This window comes from Phyllostomus discolor, chromosome 7 (assembly GCF_004126475.2).
Source record: "Phyllostomus discolor isolate MPI-MPIP mPhyDis1 chromosome 7, mPhyDis1.pri.v3, whole genome shotgun sequence".
In the NCBI taxonomy this organism is placed as follows: Eukaryota; Metazoa; Chordata; class Mammalia; order Chiroptera; family Phyllostomidae; genus Phyllostomus; species Phyllostomus discolor.
Genome location: NC_040909.2, coordinates 11,717,026 through 11,734,517, shown reverse-complemented (window position 1 = coordinate 11,734,517; position 17,492 = coordinate 11,717,026). Strand labels below are relative to the sequence as shown.

Below are 17,492 nucleotides of genomic sequence, written 5' to 3'. Positions count from 1 at the left end.
TGTAAAATAAAAGACGCATTTTGCATTTTCACTAATAACTTTATTGATTTGGATATTTTGAGTATGTCAGCTGTCTCCCACGCGATATAATGCTGATTGGTCTCAGTGTGTTGATTTGATTGCTGTCCACTTGAACTGGTCCGCCTGACCATGGAGCATTGTCCAGTGAGAAACCTCCAGCATGAAACTCCGAAAACTGCTTTTGACACACTCGGTCAGTCACAGCCCCTTCTCCTTACCCTGCACACATCTTTTTTTTCTTCTTCTCAGTTGTGCTTTTACCTTTCTTGAAATAATAAAGCATAATATACCCAAAATGTTGCATATTTTCTTTCATCTTCAATATTAAAATGGCTGCAACGAAGATTCACCAACTTTGATCAGTTTTTTTTTAAGAGCACACTAATTTGACAGCTGTCACAACACAATCTAACAAAATTATTCTCAATGAAGTTAGAGTCAACTGAGTGCTACTGGAGCCATTGTATGGAAAAAAACCAAACGGACTTTCTGGCCAACCCAGTACTTCTCAGGGTTAGTGTGAGGGGTGGGTCACGAGAAAACCCAGGCGAAAGTGCTCAGAAAGACCACACGTAGTTCTGTCACGGGGGCCTATTGTGGGTCCCTGTGAGGGTAGGCCGTGCTCTCTGCAGGACTGTAGCAAGGTTGGTTTAGTGAAGGAACCCTTTAAGTGTATGGGCACCTGTCCAGATGTCTCAAACTTCTGAATTTGTAAAAAAAATTGGTCTTCGGCGTGGCACCAGGGCCTTTTTCTCACGACTTTTCAGGTGCTTCCTGTTTCTGGTTTGGTGGGACATGCTATCAGAATATCCCGTTTGGAACCGGGAAATGTAGAGGGAATGGGAAACAGAAAAGAGTTTAGGACGAAGTGAAATAAACCCATGGAGCAAACCCTCAAGTCCAAGCATATTTAGTTCATGTTCGACAGAAGAACAGCATCATGACTGCCGCGTGTGGTTGGTTTTATGAGACTCCGTGGGAAACCGAGAGGTTCGGTGTATGGGGAAATCTTTGTAAACCGAAGAGCCAGCACTATAAAATATGAGTTCCTAGCAGCCAAGTCATGATATTTTAGGACTCCCAAAAGTCGTCAGTGCATTGAGAAAAATCAAACACAGCGATTTCTTTCATCCTTTGCCCTTGAACCCATCGAGACAGGAAGCCGGAGCTTGGCCGGAGTGGGGCTGTAAACAAGTCATCTTTTTATTGTGGTAGAACAACCTCACTAACATGGAATAATGCAGCTCCGCTACATTAACAGAAACCGCTCCAGAGAAAACACTGACAAAGAAATGCAGTTGGGGTGCCATTGTGTATTCGACCTAATTTCAGATTCTGGCTTTACTGCTCGCTCACTGCTGTGATTTAACCCGTCACTCCTGTGCTCTGGCTGCGGGGGACTTCAGGCTGACCCCTGATCCCTGGTACCCTTAACTCTGAAATGGGGGAGACTGAAGCCTACTTAAGAGGTATCTGAGGTATATAATGTGCTTAACACAGTTGGTACCTCAGAGTAAACACTCAATAAATGTGAATTTTCTTTTTTTTTTAAAGAGACTTTTTAAAAAAGATTTTATTTATTTATTTTTAGAGAGGGAAGGGAGGGAGAAAGAGAGAGAGAGAGAAACATCAATGTGTGGTTGCTGGGGGCCGTAGCCTGCAACCCAGGCGTGTGCCCCGACTGGGAATTGAACCTGTGACACTTTGGTTCACAGCCCACACTCAGTCCACTGAACTACGCCAGCCAGGGCTGAATTTTCTAATTAACTTGTAAGTAACAGTATTCTCAGACATTCTCAGAAGGTGTCTAGCAGATCCTGCTTTAATGAACAGACAGTGGAGGGTAGAAAGCTGGGTATTACTAAAATGATGTTGAGACCCCTTAAAAAGGTTATCATTTCTTAAATACTTCAAAGATCATATTTGCATAATTAATTTGCTTGTTCAACTCTTCTCCTTTTTTAGATGATCTAAAGATGAGCTTGTGTCATGTTTAAATGTTGTCAAGTTTGGGATTATTGGGGTTTGGATTTATAAGTTTTGCTGTGCTTTAAAATGATCTCATTCCAGATTTCTGCATTGCTTTCTCTGTTACCAGCGGGTGGCTGGCCTTTTATTCCGAATTCCTTTTGCATCTCCAAAGACAGTCATCATTTCTAGGGAAGGAAATAGATCGCCCATTAAGATGGGAAGTTGTTTTTTTTTTAACCCTCCTTCTAATGTTGGAGGCTAAGGCCCCACAGGGGATAAAAATCAATCAAGAACCATTTACAAATGAAAAGCAATCGGGGCTTTGTTTTGTTGTGTTGTGTTTTGTTTTGGAAAGAACCATAAAAGTCTAAGCTGATCCATTTAAAAATGTAAGAACAAACCCCCATAAATTTTTATTAAATAAAGAACTCTGCATTTACATAGGATTTTATGGTTTCCAGAGAGCTTTCATAAACATTATCTCATTCAAGTAAATAACAGCAAATTTTTAAAAAGTAGATGCAGTTAGCCTGGTGAGTTCCACTAGCTCCGTTCTAACAACTCCCTGAGACCCTGCCCCGTCCAGCTGGTGCCCAGGCCCTGTTGCAGTCTTTCTTTAAAACGTCTTGAGGAATTCTGGTCAAGCTGGGGTGGTGGCAGAGACACACAGGGAGAAAACGAGTTGTGTGGCTTCTGGGCCAGGCTGGAGGGAAGGCCGCCATTGTCCCAGTGTGGCCATGGCTGATGGATGCCATCTTCCCTGTGTTGAGTCCCCCTCCCTGCCCCTCGACATGGCCAAATCGGGTGAAGCATTAACCTGGTGAACACCACTAGCTCCACATTGGGATTCCCTTAGACCTCCTCACTCAACTCACATGCAGCCTGAGGCTCTTTTGGTGGCTGAGACTAATGGGTGGCTGGCAGGTGGTGGGAGGTCTCAGTGTGCCTGGCCCCTTTTGCTGGCCTGCCTAAGGGCAACACCTGGTGGCAGCTTGCCTGAGTTTGCAGCGTGGCCTCTCCCATGAGCACCTAGGCCCATCACAGGCAACTACCAACTACAGATTGCGTTATAGCTTCTATCAGGTAGCCCTAGGCCAGTCATAGGCAGTGTCTGACGTTGGCCTTCACTGGGGTCCCTCCTAAGAGGCCACGGAACCAACATACTTGGTGGTTGGCTACAGACCACAACAGAGCACCCCCGAATTAGCTCCACAGGTGGGAGATTCAAAGGATAGTCTCGGCAGGTACCAGACCCTGCTGGGGCAAACCCTATACATGGGGTCAGGCCCCCCTCACAGTAGCTCGTACATGGTGGTCATGGCCAATCCTCACAGCCCGGGTCAGTCCCATCTTCTGATGTGCTAACAGGAAAGCTACAATACAAAGGCCCACACAAGGGACACTTCTGGAGCACCCAGCTCAGGTGGCTGGGGAGGCTGCCAGTGGGCCCCACGGGACATTTACTACATAAGACCACCTTGCCAAGCCTGGGAGATGTAGCAAAGATCCCTAATATGTAGAAACAAACACCAAGAAGCAGCCAAAAAGGGGAGGCAAAAAATGTGTCCCAAATGAAAGAACAGAAAAAAAATCCCCAGAAAAAGGACTAAATGAAATGGAAGCAAGCAATCTAGCAGATACAGAGTTCAAAACACTGGTTGTAAGGCTGCTCAAGGAACTTGGTGAGAACTTCAACAAAGAGATAGTCAGCATAAAGAAGGACATAGAAACCATAAGAAATAACGAATCAGAAATCAAGAATATAATAACAAATGAGGAATACACTAGAAGAAATCGACAACAGATTAGATGAAGCAGAATATCAAATCAGCAATTTGGAAGACAAGGTAGGAGAAACCAACCAGTCAGAACAGCAAAAAGAAAAAAAGAATAAAAAAATAAAGACAGTTTAAGGGACTTCTAGGGCAACATGAAACATAACAACATTTGCATCATAAGGGTACCAGGAAGAGAAGAGAGAGTGCAAGGGATTGAGGATGTATTTGAAGAAATGATGACTGAAAACTTTCCTAACCCGGAGAAGGGAATAAACATACAGGTCCAGGAAGTACAGAGAGTTCCAAACAAGAGGAACCCAGAGAGGCCTGCTCCAAGACACATCATCATCAAAATGGTGAAAGTTAAAGACAAAGAGAGAATCTTAAAAGCAGTGAAAAAACAAGTTGCCTACAGGGGAGCTTTCATAAGACTCAGCTGACTTCTCAACAGAAACTTTTCAGGCCAGAAGGAACTGGCATGAAATATTCAGAGTGGCGAAAAGCAAGGACCTACAATCAACAGTGTTTTACCCAGCAAGGCTAGCATTTAAAAATTAAAAGAACTATAAAGACCTTTTGAGACAAGAAAAAGCTTTAGGAGTTCACTACCACCAAACCAGTATTACAAGACATGCCAAAAGGACTTCTTTAAGAAGAAGAAGGAAAAAAACCATACATATGAATAATAAAATGGCAATAACTATGTACCTATCAGTTACCCCTTTAATGTAAATGGATTAAATGCTCCAGTCAAATGACATAGGGTGGCTGAATGGATAAGAAAAGAAGACCCATATATATGTTGTTTACAAGAGACTCACTTCAGATAGAAAAGACACACAGACCAAATGTAGAACTATCTTTTTTCCGAAAAGATAGTTCATGCAAATAGAAATGGAAAAAAAAAAGCTGAGGTGGCAATACTTGCATCAGACAAAATAGACTTTGAAACAAAGGCAAAATAGACTTTACGGGACAAAGAAAGACACTACATAATAATGAAGGGATCACTCCAACAAGAGGATAGAACCTTGTAGACATTTATGCACTCATCATAGGGGCACCTGAGTATAGAAAGAAAATATTGGTGGACATAGATGGAGAGATTGACAGGAATACAGTCATAGGAGCGGACTTTAACACCCCCTTGACATCAGTGGATTGAAAATCAGCAAGGAAACGATGGTCTTAAATGACACCTTGGGCCAGAAGGATTTACTTAATGTTAATCAGAGCGTTTTACCCCCAAGCAGCAGAGTATACATTCTTTTCAAGTGCACGTGGAACATTTTCTAGGACAGACCACATGTTGGTCCACAAAACAAATCTCAATAAATTTAAGAAGATTAAAATTATTATCAAGCATCTTCAACCACAATATTATGAAACTAGGAATCAATTACAAGAAATGGAATGAAAAACACACAAACACATGGAAGCTAAATAACCTACTTTAATGAATGGGTTAACAACAAGGGCAAGGGAGAAATACAAGGTACGTTGAGACAAAAATGAGATCACAACCACCCCAAATGTATGGAACACAGCAGAAGCAGTCCTAAGAGAGATATTCATAGCAATAGAGGCCTAGCTCAAGAAACAAGAAAAATCTCAAATAAAAATCCAACCTTATACCTGAAGGAACTAGTAAAAGGACAACGAAGTGGAAGTAAATGAAGTGGAGTCTAAAACAAATGTACAAAAGATCAATGAAACCAAGATCTGGTTCTTTGAAAAGGAAAACAAGATGGGAAGCCTTTAACCGGGTTCATCAAGAAAAAAAGAGAGAGAGCCCAAATAAAGTCAGAAGTGAAAGAGGAGAAATGACAACTGACCACAGGAATACAAAGGATTGTAAGAAAATGCTGTGAACAAGTATATGCCAACAAATTAGACAATCTGGATGAAATGGATAAATGCCTAGAAATATACACTCTTCAGAGATTAAATAGAAAAAGAAAATCTGAACAGACAGATTACTACCAATGACATAGAATTAGTAATCAAAAAAACTCCTAAGAAGCAACAGTCCTGGACCAGATGGCTTTAAAGGTAAGTTTTACCACTCAAAGGAGCATTAACACCTGTCCTTCTAAAATTATTCCAAAAATGTCAAGGAGGGAAGGTTCCCAACCTCATTTTACAAGGCAAGTATTTCTGAGGTACACAGACGTAAAAATCCTCAACAAAACATTAGCTAACCAAATTCAGCAATACACTTAAAAGATCATGTATCATAGTCATGTGGGATTTATTCCTGGAATGCAAAGTTGGTTCAATATCCACAAATCAATTAATGTGACATACCATGTAAACATGATGAAGGATAAATATTATATGATCATATCAGTAGGTTCAGAAAAAGCATTTGACAAAATCCAGCATTGATTTTGGACAAAAACTCTCAGCAAAGTAGGGACAGAGGAAACAAAGGCCGTGTCTGACAGATCCACTGCTAATGTCTCACTCAGTGGGGAGAAGCTAAGGGCATTTTTCTTAAGATCAGGGACAAGACAAGATTGTCCACTTCCATCACTTTTATTCAACATAGCATTGGAAGTCCTGGCTGCAACAAGCAGACAAGAAAATGCATCCAAGTTTGAAAGGAAGAAGTAAAATTGCCATTTACAAATGATGTGATATGCTATGTAAAGAACCCTAAAGATTTCACCGAAAAACTACTAGAATGGATGAATGAACTCAGGAAAGTAGCAGGATACAAAATTAATATTCAGAAGTCACTTGCACTTTTAGACACCGATAATGAACTATTAGAGAAATGAAGAAAACAATCCATTTACAGTTGCATGAAAAAAACAGCCCTGGCCGCATGGCTCAGTTGGTTGGAGCACCACCTATACACCAAAATGTTGCAGTCAGATCCCTGGTCAGGGCATGTACCTGGGTTGTGAGTTCGATCCCCAGTTGGGGAAGCAAGCAATTGTGTTTCTCTCTCTCTAAAAATCAATAAAACATCCTTGGTAAGGATTTAAAAAAAAATACCTAGGAATAAATGTAACCAAAGAGATAAAAAAAACAAAAAACCTATACTTGGAAAGTTATAAGATACTGAAGAAAAAAAATTGAAGCTATAAATGAATGGAAGCATTTACTGTGCACATGGATAAGAAGAATTAACACTGTTAAAATGCCCATATTACCCAAAGCAATTTAAAGATTCAATGCAATTCCTATCAAAATATCGACTACATTTTTTACAGAACTGGAACAAATCCAAAAGTTTATACAGAACCACAAGAGACCCTGAATAGCCACAACAATCTTGAGATAGAAAAAAAAAAGCTGAAGGTATCATGCTACCTAATATCAAACTCTGCTATCATAACAGTCTGGTATTAGCATAAAAAACAAACACAAATCAATGGAACAGGATAGAGAGCCCAGAAATAAACCCACATCTGTGTGATTAATTAATGTATGACAACAAAGGCAAGAATATACAAGGGGGTGAAGGCTGTTTCTTCAATGAATGGTGTTGGAAAAATTCGACAGATACAAGCAAAAAAAGTGGAGCTTGACCACCTTACACCGTATACAAGAATCAGCTCAGAATCATCTCAATTCAGGATTAAATGTAAAACCTGAAACCGTAATATTGCTAGAAAAACAGAGGCAATAAACTCTCTAAAATATTAGTAATATTTTTCTGATATATCTCCTTGGGCAAGGGAAACAGAAGAAAAAATAAACAAATGGAACTACATCAAACTAAAATGTTTCTGTTTACAGCAAAGGGAACCATCAATAAAACAAAAGGACATCCTACTGAATGGAAGAAGATTTTTGCCAATGATACATCTGAGAAGGGGTTAATACCCAAAATTGATAAAGAACTCATACAACTCAACACCAAAAAAAAAAAAAAGAAAAAATCCCCAATCTGATTTAGAAACTGGGCAGGGGACCTAAATAGAAATGTCAACAAAGAGGACATAGAGATGGCTAGTAGATATATGAAAAGATGTTCAATGTCACTTAAAATGAAAGAAATGCCAGTTAACACCACAGGGAGATGTCTGTCGCCTTAGACCTCTCAGAACGGCTGTCATTAGTAAATCAACAAACAACAAGTGCTGGCGAGGACATGGAGAAAGCGAACTCCAGTGCCCCCGTAGTGGGAACGCAGGCTGGTGCAGCCACGAGGAAGAACAGTGTGGAGGTTCCTCAAAAAAATTAAAAATAGAACTACCTTATGACCCAGGAGTTTCACTTTTGGGTATGTATCTGAAGAGATTTAAAACACTAATTCAAAAAAATACCGATCTTTGTGTCCATTGCAGCTTTGTTTACAATAGCCAAGATACAGAAGCAGCCCAGTCACCAGTGAGTAGATGATTGGCTAGAGAAGAATTGGTGTGTCTATACAGTGGAATGTTCCTCGGCCATAAAAGAATGAAATCGTATCATTTGTGACAACACGGATGGGCCTAGCGGGTACTATGCCAGGCAGACAGGTCAGAGTAAGACAAACACCACGGGAGTTTGCTTATCTGTGGGGTCTAAAGAACCATGTAAGTGAACAGACAAAACAGAAACAGGTTCATAGATTCAGAGAACAAATGGGGGGGGGGTGCTGGGTGGAAAGGGTGAAGGGATTAAGAAGTACAGATCGGTAGTTACAAAGTAGCCGTGGGGATGTAAAATGCAACAGAGGGAATATAGTCAATGTTGTAATGACTGTGTGGGGTGCCAGGTGGGGACTAGAATTACTGTGGGTGGGGGAGGCGTCCCTTTGTAACTTAGATAATAGTCTGACCACTGTGCTGCACACCTGAAAGTAATACAAAATAATATTGAATGTCAAAACAGAAATAGGTGGCTAGCAGAGGAATTCACTTTATATATTCATTTACTCCTTTCACTTTATATGTTTAATATTTATTAGTTCATTTACAAGTAATAAACTGGATGCAGTTTCTGAATGAGAACCAGTAAAGGCAGAGAAGGACCCTGAGGGGGTGAGAGGAAGGGTAGTTTGGGGGGGACCACCACGCCCAGAGGAGGCGGCCAAGTCTCTGGCTGTGGCTCTGGGGACTCAGGGGGCCCCACCAAAGCTTTCCCCTGGTGCCAAGAATTTTTATCTTGGGCACAAGTGTAGTCTGACCAATCAGTGGAGCCCAGGACCTGGCAAGGACACACCTGGAAAGCTGGTGAATACGCTGTTGAGATCCTTCCCTAGGACCTCCCCTAAAAGCTCCACCCTTAAAAGCCCTTAGGATGGAGGACCCAGGCTGGGCCTTTCTCCTGCCCCTTTCCTTGCCCTCAGGCAGCTGACCTGAGCCTTCTCTCCTAAGCTCCAAGTACGCTTCTTCGCTTCTTCGCTTCTGTAACTCGTTCCCTGAGCTTGCTTCTCCCACAGGTCACTTCTCCCTCTGTGGCTTTCTGAATCGGCCTCTTACGGCTGGAGCCTTGACCCTGGATTCTTTTCTGGCCAGAACTCAAGTACCAAGGTTGCCGCACCCAGATCCAGCCTGAGCCCACCAGCCTGACACCTGGTGTGTTCTCACCACCAGCAACAAATGCACACACGACATGGTGGTTATCCATTCATCCATCCGTGGCAAGTTTGTGTTTTAAAGGGGAGGATTATTAGTACTGGACACGTGCTCTGTGAAGCGTGATGTTGAGGCAGAAGCAGATGGGACGTCTGGGGTCTCTCGCTCTTTAATCCTGACTCGGAGTAATTAGCTGTGTGGCTTGAAATAAACCCCTGGCTGTCTCTGAGCACTAATGACTTCATCTGTAAAATGAATGGACAGGATTAGGATTATAGACATTCTCTGAAGGTCATTTCCCCTCTCAAAGCCTCTTTTTTTCTCACTTAATTGTAAGTTTCCAGCTTTATTGCAGCTTGCATTTAATGCTCACCGGAGTTTCCTCGTCAATTATTTCGATAAAAGCTTGCCCCTTCCTCTCCTACCTAGCTATTTCGATCTTTTTTATTTTCCATGGAGACTGTGGTCCCTCACGACTGAGGGCGGTTGTGTTCTCTCTTTAGTTTTGTACGTTGAAGTGCCCTTTCTTATCGCGAGAGCCGTCTGCCCAACTCCAACTCCCAACTGTCTTCCGAGTTGTTTAATTACCAGTGATTTAGGATTCGCTCAGAAATTGAGCAGCAAATCAGAAATCATTGAAGGCTGGAAAGCTATTTTTTTTAACCTGATACTTTATTTCATGGCTAAGGAACGATGGAAAAATGATTTAAAAATCAGTGTGTTAAAAAGACTGGCTTTGAAAGACGAGACGTTTTCAGATGGGTGGTAGGAGGAGAGATTCGTAGGAAGGCTGTATGTTACACTGTATATAAATCTTGGTCTTTCCATGGGTTGGTTTTATCCCACCAGCGTCTGGGAAGGGTGCAGGAAGTGACCCCACCCAAGTTTATCCTTGAATCAATTAAAATTCATTACTGTAAGCTCCGCATATTGAGTTGCGGATTGTGCACATTTGGAAACTGGCGTTTTTTTTTCCCCCTCTCTGAATTGCCTTCTGTTTAGACAGGGTTTAGTAAAGCCAGCAGCTGAACCAAGGCAAATACTACCATTTTTAGAACTCGGAGACAACAGCTTAGTGAATCAAAGTGTGTGACGCAGGCCCAGTAATGCAAACCCAGCCACAGCAGCACGCCAGCCTGCCAGCCTGTTGTCCCGGCTCCTCCAAGCCCCGTCCAGGCCCCCGCGCTGAACTGCATCTTTTGCCTCCCAGGTTCAGTTACCTCAATTGTATTCTATCCTCACCTGAGGACATTTCCTTTTTCATAGCTTTTTAGAGAGGAAAGGGTGGGGGCAGGGAAGAGAGAGCAAGGGAGAGAGAGAGAGAGAGAGAGAGAGACATTGATTGGTTACCTTGCATGTGTCCTGTCCCGGGATTGAACCCGCAAGCTGGGTATATGCCCTGACGGGGAATTGAACACGCGACCCTTTGTTGGACAACGCTCCAACCAACTGAGCCTCACGAGCCTGGGCCAGTTCCCCCAAACTCAACAGCATTAGAGTCCCTGCAGAGTCAGTGAGCTGCTGTCACGCCAAGCCGGATTCTCCCTTGCCGCTTCAGGGTAGATAAGTGTTCTGTTCTGCAGTAGCCATGTCCATCCGTAGGGCTTTTGGAGACAGAGTGGACATGCCCAGGAGCAGCCCGCTGCGGGCCCACAGCCTCTGTGTGTGTGTGCAGGAAAGGATTCTTCCTGGGAACACGGAGAGACTGAAGGTCCCACCCCACCCTCCACCCCGCACTTCCTGGGCTTCTCAATGGAGGGGGTGGGTGTGTGAGACATGGGGGTGTCTTGGGGATGCAGTGCCCGTGCAGCCCCTTATCTCCAAGCCCACGGCCCTTCTCGTAGTTGTGGGGGTGGGTGGGGGGGAGACTTTCCTACCTTCTGCAGTCCAGGCAGGCAGAACCAAGGGTTTCAGGCTGTGGGTACAGCCCATTGGGGGGAGGCCCACTGCACGCAGATCTGGGCCTGTATGTGGACACGTGGAACGTGGATCAGGGAGAAACCTCAGCCTGGTCTCTTTCAAAAGGAAGAATCAGGTTGAAACACCAGTGGCATCTTCAACCTGCAGGAATGGCGCTGACAGGAGCAGAAGCAGCTGGAGCGTGCAGCAGCCCAGTGGCCCTCGGGAGAGTCCCCACGGCCTGGGCCTGGGCCCTACCAGTCACTGAGGCACCCTGTGGGGTCGGCTTACCTGTGTGTGGCCTCTCATTCCCTTTACTGAGTGCTTTCTTAGGTTACTACTCGCTTACTCAGGACCGCTGGCGGTCCAGCGGGGCCAGCGCGGTGTGATTTTTTTTTTTTTTAACTACCAAGGAGCAGGCAGGGCTGGGCACAGAACCTGGGGCTTGGGCAGCCCGGCTTGCATGCACAGTGGCGCTGCCTCTCAGTGTGTGGTGGATCTGGAGCAGCGCTGACGTCTTCTGCAAAGGCTGCTCACAGCAGCAGAGGGGTCTGGTTTGAGAGGAAGGGCGCTTTGCATAAGGAACGGTGGATTTGGACCTGGGCATGGCGTCTTCATGGGCCTGCCTCTCCTGGGCTGGGCCGTCCCTCCTGTGGCTCAGGAGTCCTCTTGGATTTGGGGGGACAGTCAGTGAACTATCATGGCTTGGGGATGGGCAGGGATTGAAGCACTGAATCTGAACATCCTCCCGAGGCCCAAGGAGGGACGAAATTGCCCAAAGTAGGCTTAGCCGATCTAGGTTTGGAGAACCCAGAAAAATCCATCCTGTGGGTGCTTGTTCTGGTCACACCCACCATCCTCCTTGGCCTGTGGTGGCACTGGGTGGAGAACCGAGGATGCCTGGAACCCAGAACACAATTCCTTTCCAGTCAGGGCTAGGGGGAAGCTCAGGGGGCAGCCTGCCAGGTTGAAGGAGAGAAGTAGGCAGGGCTGGGAGGTTGGGGAGACAAGGTCCAAAATGAAGCAGGTTGGAGAGCGTTCAGGTGCTTAGAGGGAAGAGGAAGGTGCCCAGGTCTCTTACGTTTCCACCTGGGCCCTGGGTCCTCACCCTGAATAGCATGCACGCACACCTGTTCTCAGCGCACACAGGTACCTGGCCCAGGGCTGGTGTTGGGGGCGCTGAGATGCATGAACTCACCTTGGTGTTGAATGAACACATTTTGTGACGGGGAGAGGGTTTCGTGAACTTTTGCCTGCCAGGTCACCTTGACAGAGAAGCAGAGGAGGGGTCTGCAAGGCTGTGTAATCCAGGGGATAGATCCTCTTCTAAGGAAAGGGGCTCATCACAGAGTCCCAGAGGATTCTGGGAGGTTGGGACATTGCCTGTCCTCTAGTGGAGGGTCAGGAGCCCCCCGTGGTGCGATTCCTTGTTTTAGAGCATCCAGAGAAGGCAGTTATAGACTCCGGGGCTTCAGACACATCACAGCCAGTGGGATGGTGCCTGCTTTCTCTGTGACCCTGGCCCTCAGACCTCTGAGGAGGCGGGTCCCCATCAGGGAGCCAGGAGCCGGCCTTGTCGGTGCCTCGATGCTGGCTGTGGCGGAGCTGATGGGAGAAGGGCTTCGCTTTGCTGGCCTCTATCTCCTGAGACCGCGAGTGGGGTTCTCCCAGCTCCCAACGTGGCTGAGGCCACCTCAGAAACCCGGGGTCCTGCTCCTGGCGTCCAGTTTCGGGGTGAGGTGGAGAGAGAGTGTGAAGTTTCTTACCTACCCTTTCTTTAGTGTCTGTCACCCCAGAGACCCTGAGACCTGTTTCTCCTTTAAATCATGAGAGATTCCCACATAATACCTATGGGTGTCTTAAATTTCTGAGGCTGAGCTGGTGCGCCCGCCCTACCCTGTAGTCCGTTTACCTTGGGGGTGTGGGGGGGTGTGACTCTGCTTTCTGTGTTCCATTTGTTTTTGGGAGTTGGAGATGGGTGTTTAGTCCCCAGAGTCGGCGGGTGGATGTGCTTCTTGGTGACCTTCCATATTTCATATCACTGTGCAGGTTGAAACGTTTTGATCCTTGTTGCCATTGCACTGTATGGTTTGGGATGATTATTAATTATTGTTGTTTCCGGCCATCATGCAGCTTGACGCAGGGTCTGTCGGGGACTTCTCACAAGCCCGCTGCCAGACTCGGTGTGAGACTGGGCAGAGGACAAGCGAGGTCCGAGGGCCGTGTGCCCCTGGGCGGCCTCCTGGCAGGCCTGCAGAGTTCTCCCTGGGACCTGGGGCCACGCCGGGAGGGGCTGCTCTAGCCCTCTGCAGGGCGGAGGAGGAACTCACTTGACATTCCGTTGTAATTTAGCAGCCGGCTAATGGCCACTTACTGGAAAATGTTACCAGGCTCTGCGGTCAGTGTTGTTAGAAACTGAATTACTCTGGATGTCTCCCGGGGGCCTTTCCCCGCTTCTCCTCCAGCAGACTCTGGGAGCTGCAGGAAGTGCCACTGTGTTGCAATCACCACTTCATAGTTCCTTTGTATTTTTTTTTTTGTTTGTTTCAAATGGAAGGATATTGTGTAGTTAAGTATAAAAGTTTCAAAATTAAGCACGTTGCTTTTAAGGTATTATAGACTTGTCAAGAGCCCAAGGGGTGATGGGGTGGGGGGTGTCCCTGGATTATTTTGCTGGGTAGCCCCCGGCCTGGAGGTGCCCAGGGGTAGCCGTGAGCCAGCGCCCAGCGGTGTCAGTTTCACGTGTAATTAATCTGACTCACCTGAGCCGAACCTCTCTCCATCTCCAAGTCTCTGCACAAGCAGTGATTTCAGGTGATGTGAAATCGTGCACTTTGCCAAACCTTGGATAGGCCACCGAGATGAAGGAAGGTGGACTTTTGAGTCTGCCAAGCTTGGGGTAGAATTTGGGCTTTGCCATTTACTAGCCATGTGACCTCGGGCAGTTCACGTAACCTCTCTGAGCTCAGGAGTTTTACCTGTTAACTCCAGGGATGAGGGATCCATGCTACAGTGTGAGTCAACACATCTGATACAGTGCCGGGACCATGCCACACACTTTTCCTCCAGAACTTAAAGTGGCAGCGACATAGGGCCCCCTTTGTCAGGGTGGAGTGTTGGGAACCGAGGGAGTGGTGGAAGGAAGAGCTTATCTTTTTTCCCTCCCCTCCCCTCTCTTTTCTTCGTTTCTTTCTCTTTTTTTTTTTTGACCTGGAGAGACCCTCCCCTTTTTCTTGTGTGGGACAGGAAGACGAAGGTGACAGTGTATAGTGTCACCTGTGCCGTCGGTGGTGGTGTAACGTGTGCTGGGGCACGTGTGCGGGTCCCCTCTTCCTGCAGCCCCCCACCCCCACCCGGGCTCTCCTGGCTGGTTTCTGGTCGGGCGCTATTGCAGCAAGCGTATTGCTTCCAGCTGCATGGAGTGTCTTCCTGGAGGCTTGGTTGTCTTCCAGGAGGACTCTGCTCTGGGAGGGCCCCATCATCCCGTTTCCGGGCCATGTTTTCAGCTACTCCTTCCTCCTGGGGCTCTCCATCCTTTCTAAAGTCCACGACATCATCGTCACCAGCCTTTCACTTAATGATCACACCATGGCTGCTGCTCCTCTTTCCCTGCATGCACGTGGCGGCTGCGCTTGGCAGCCTCGCTACCTGGTGGCTCCCGAGTCTGGATGCTTGAGGGCTGGTGGGTCCCTGAGACACTCCCCCCCCCACCCCCCCGTGCCCCAGTGGGGATGGTGTCCCGGGGCCCAGCCCATGGCGGCAGCTCTCGGGGAAGTGGCTGGCGCCCGGCCGCCCCACACACGACGGGCGCACGCTCACGGGGCTATGGTTTTCTCTCTCCTCTCCCCCTTCCAGAGTACAAGAAGAAGTACGGAGAAGAGCACGGCTCCTGCCAGGCCGGAATAGCAGGCTTCTTCACCGAGGTGGGTGTCCTCCCCATCCTGAGAATACGACACGCGCACCTCTGTTTTCCTCCAGCACTTCAACAGATTAAACAGTCGTGTATCTTGAGTGCCCCTCGGATTTATTTTTGCAGACACCATGTGGTAGAAAGGGACTAACTCCAGTGTCCTACACGTACAGTTGCTTGTTCTGATACTGTGAGCTGAACAGTGTTTCCTGTCCCCACCGGTGGGAATACCGCCCCGCCACGTGCCCGGGTTACTCTCTCTGCCATCCCTCTGGCACGCGTTTAGATTGTGGAACTTCTTTGTCTGTCCCTCCTTCAGTAAGGTCTAGTGAAGCGGGACTCAGCCCAGCAGGCAACAGGGACCCAGCGCAAATTCACGAGTGGGTGAACACGGGGGATGGCGGTGTGGTAAGAGGCTGTGGGCCAGGTGTGCCCAGGTGTTTGGAAGTGGTGGGGGGCCTGGAGGGAGGCCAGGTAGGGGCTGTGATGGGGCCCAGCCCCAAAGCAACAGTGCAGGTTAGGGAGCCCCTTTAGGAGTAAAAATGATGCGGGCAGTTGGAGAACAGGGAGGCAGTGTCGGGGGTGGGGGGGTGGAGCACGGTGGGGAGAGGAAGGGGGTCTTGAGCCAGGGTTCTGGAACATGGTGGTGCTGGCAGGAAGGGGGCCGCTTCCAGGAGACTCACTGGGACAGGGAGACTGGGGGGTCTGCTTTGCACACGCGCTGTGTGAGGTGAAGAGACAGGACACTCACAGGTGTTTCAGTGGACCTGTGAACATCTGTGCTCACAGGCGTTTGGGAGCAGGGGCCAGAAACCAGGAACTTCGATTCGGCCAATGCTAGCAACTCTCTGAGGGGACTGGGTGTGCTTAGCATGGGGGCAGGGGGGGGCGTCTGGGAGAGAAAAAGTAGACTCATCGCAGAAATGGGAACTCTTCGGAGATGCTGAGGAAGTGCTAAGGGAGAGGAAGAGTCCCTGGGGAGGGGGTGTTGCTGTGGTCTCATCAGCTGGGGCTGCGCAGAAGGAGGGCTGGCAGGGGGAGTGGGGAGGGCAGGGGCGTGGAGGGGAAACCCAGGTGGCCGTGTCAGCTCCAGGGGACCAGAGGGACCAGAGGCCGCGTTGCAACTCCAGCCTCTGGGGCCCAGAGCCAGAAGGAAGCACCGTGCAAACCCCAGCGGGCCTCCTGTGGAGGGGGGTGTGGTGTGGCAACGGCAGCCACTGTGAGGGCACCGGCCTTTGACCCAGTCACTCTGTCTCCCGGCTGCTCTGGGCCTTGGCCTCTGCTTCGGTTCCCAGGCGTTTGGCCTTTCTGAGCAGAAGGTCTTTGAACTCTCTGCCGCCCTCATTTCTGGGACTTCAGCTGCTGGAGGCCGAGCAGGAAATGTGGCTGAAGGGGTCAAACAGCGCTGCCCCATCCTCTGCCCTCCCGCTGACCCCGTCCCTTGCCATGAGCTGGGCCGTCCCCGCACAGGGCAGGCAGCTGCCTCCTTGGCTGGACGTGCTTCTGGGGCCTTCCGGACACGGCCACGTTTTCCCGATCCACTCTGGGCAGGGGTGTCTGACCTTGTGGCGCCTCGGGGCCACCCTGGAAGGAGAAGAGTTGTCTTGGGCCACGCACGAAATACACTGTGACACGTGATCACAAAAAACCCTCAATGTTTTAGGTAAATGTACGATTTCGTGTTGGGCCGTGGGCGTCTAGCCCGGAGTGCCTGCTGGGCCTGGAGCTGGGTGACTGGGAGTCATCAAATCTGTGTGAGTTACGACACCCTGGGAGTTTTAGCTGGTCATTGAAGGTGAGGGGGCATTTCCTGGGAACTTCATGTATTTCGGTAGCTTAAGGTAACAGAAGTGATGGATACTTCTAAGCAGCAAGAAAAGACACGGACCGTGAAAGCCCCCCGTGGGAGCCTGGGGGCAGACTTCCGTTGCAGGTCCCCAGCATTCTCCCACCCCCCAGCTCCTGCCGCCTCGCAGGGTGTGGGGCAAAGCCCGAGGCTTCTCTCAGCACCCCCGGGTCCCCTGTCCCTTGGGGGGGTCTGCTAGGAAAGGTCCGCACTGTTTATTGATGGTGTTCCACGAGTTGCTGCCGTTGGTGGTGGCCCTGGCTTCATGGAGAAGCTGGCGTTTGTGTGTGTGACATTTGTGCTGGCTGTCCCCGGGTGCTGGGGAGCTGAGCATGGGTAACATTCCTGGCACTTGTGGACAGTGCCACAAGGTACAGGCGTCACCCGCATTGAATGGAAAAAGGCAAACGTGAGGGACTTCTAGAGAGACATGGCTTCCCTGCCCCTGCCAGCACCCCCCTCCCCGCCCCCGCCCCCGCCCCAGGGTCTCAGGCTTGGCCTCGGCTTCTGCAGCTTGAATTGAAGGGAGATGGGGCCCGAGCAGAGGAGGA

General features: G+C 48.2%; 1 protein-coding gene across 1 annotated transcript in view; it reads left to right on the top strand.

The window, feature by feature from the left end:
* Nucleotides 1–17,492, top strand: part of ITGA9 (integrin subunit alpha 9) — a 308,765-nt gene that overhangs the window by 36,124 nt on the left and 255,149 nt on the right. The window contains exon 5 of the mRNA XM_028518757.2: nucleotides 15,041–15,108. Within this exon, the coding sequence (XP_028374558.1) occupies nucleotides 15,041–15,108 (68 nt within the window). The remainder of the gene's footprint in view (nucleotides 1–15,040; nucleotides 15,109–17,492) is intronic.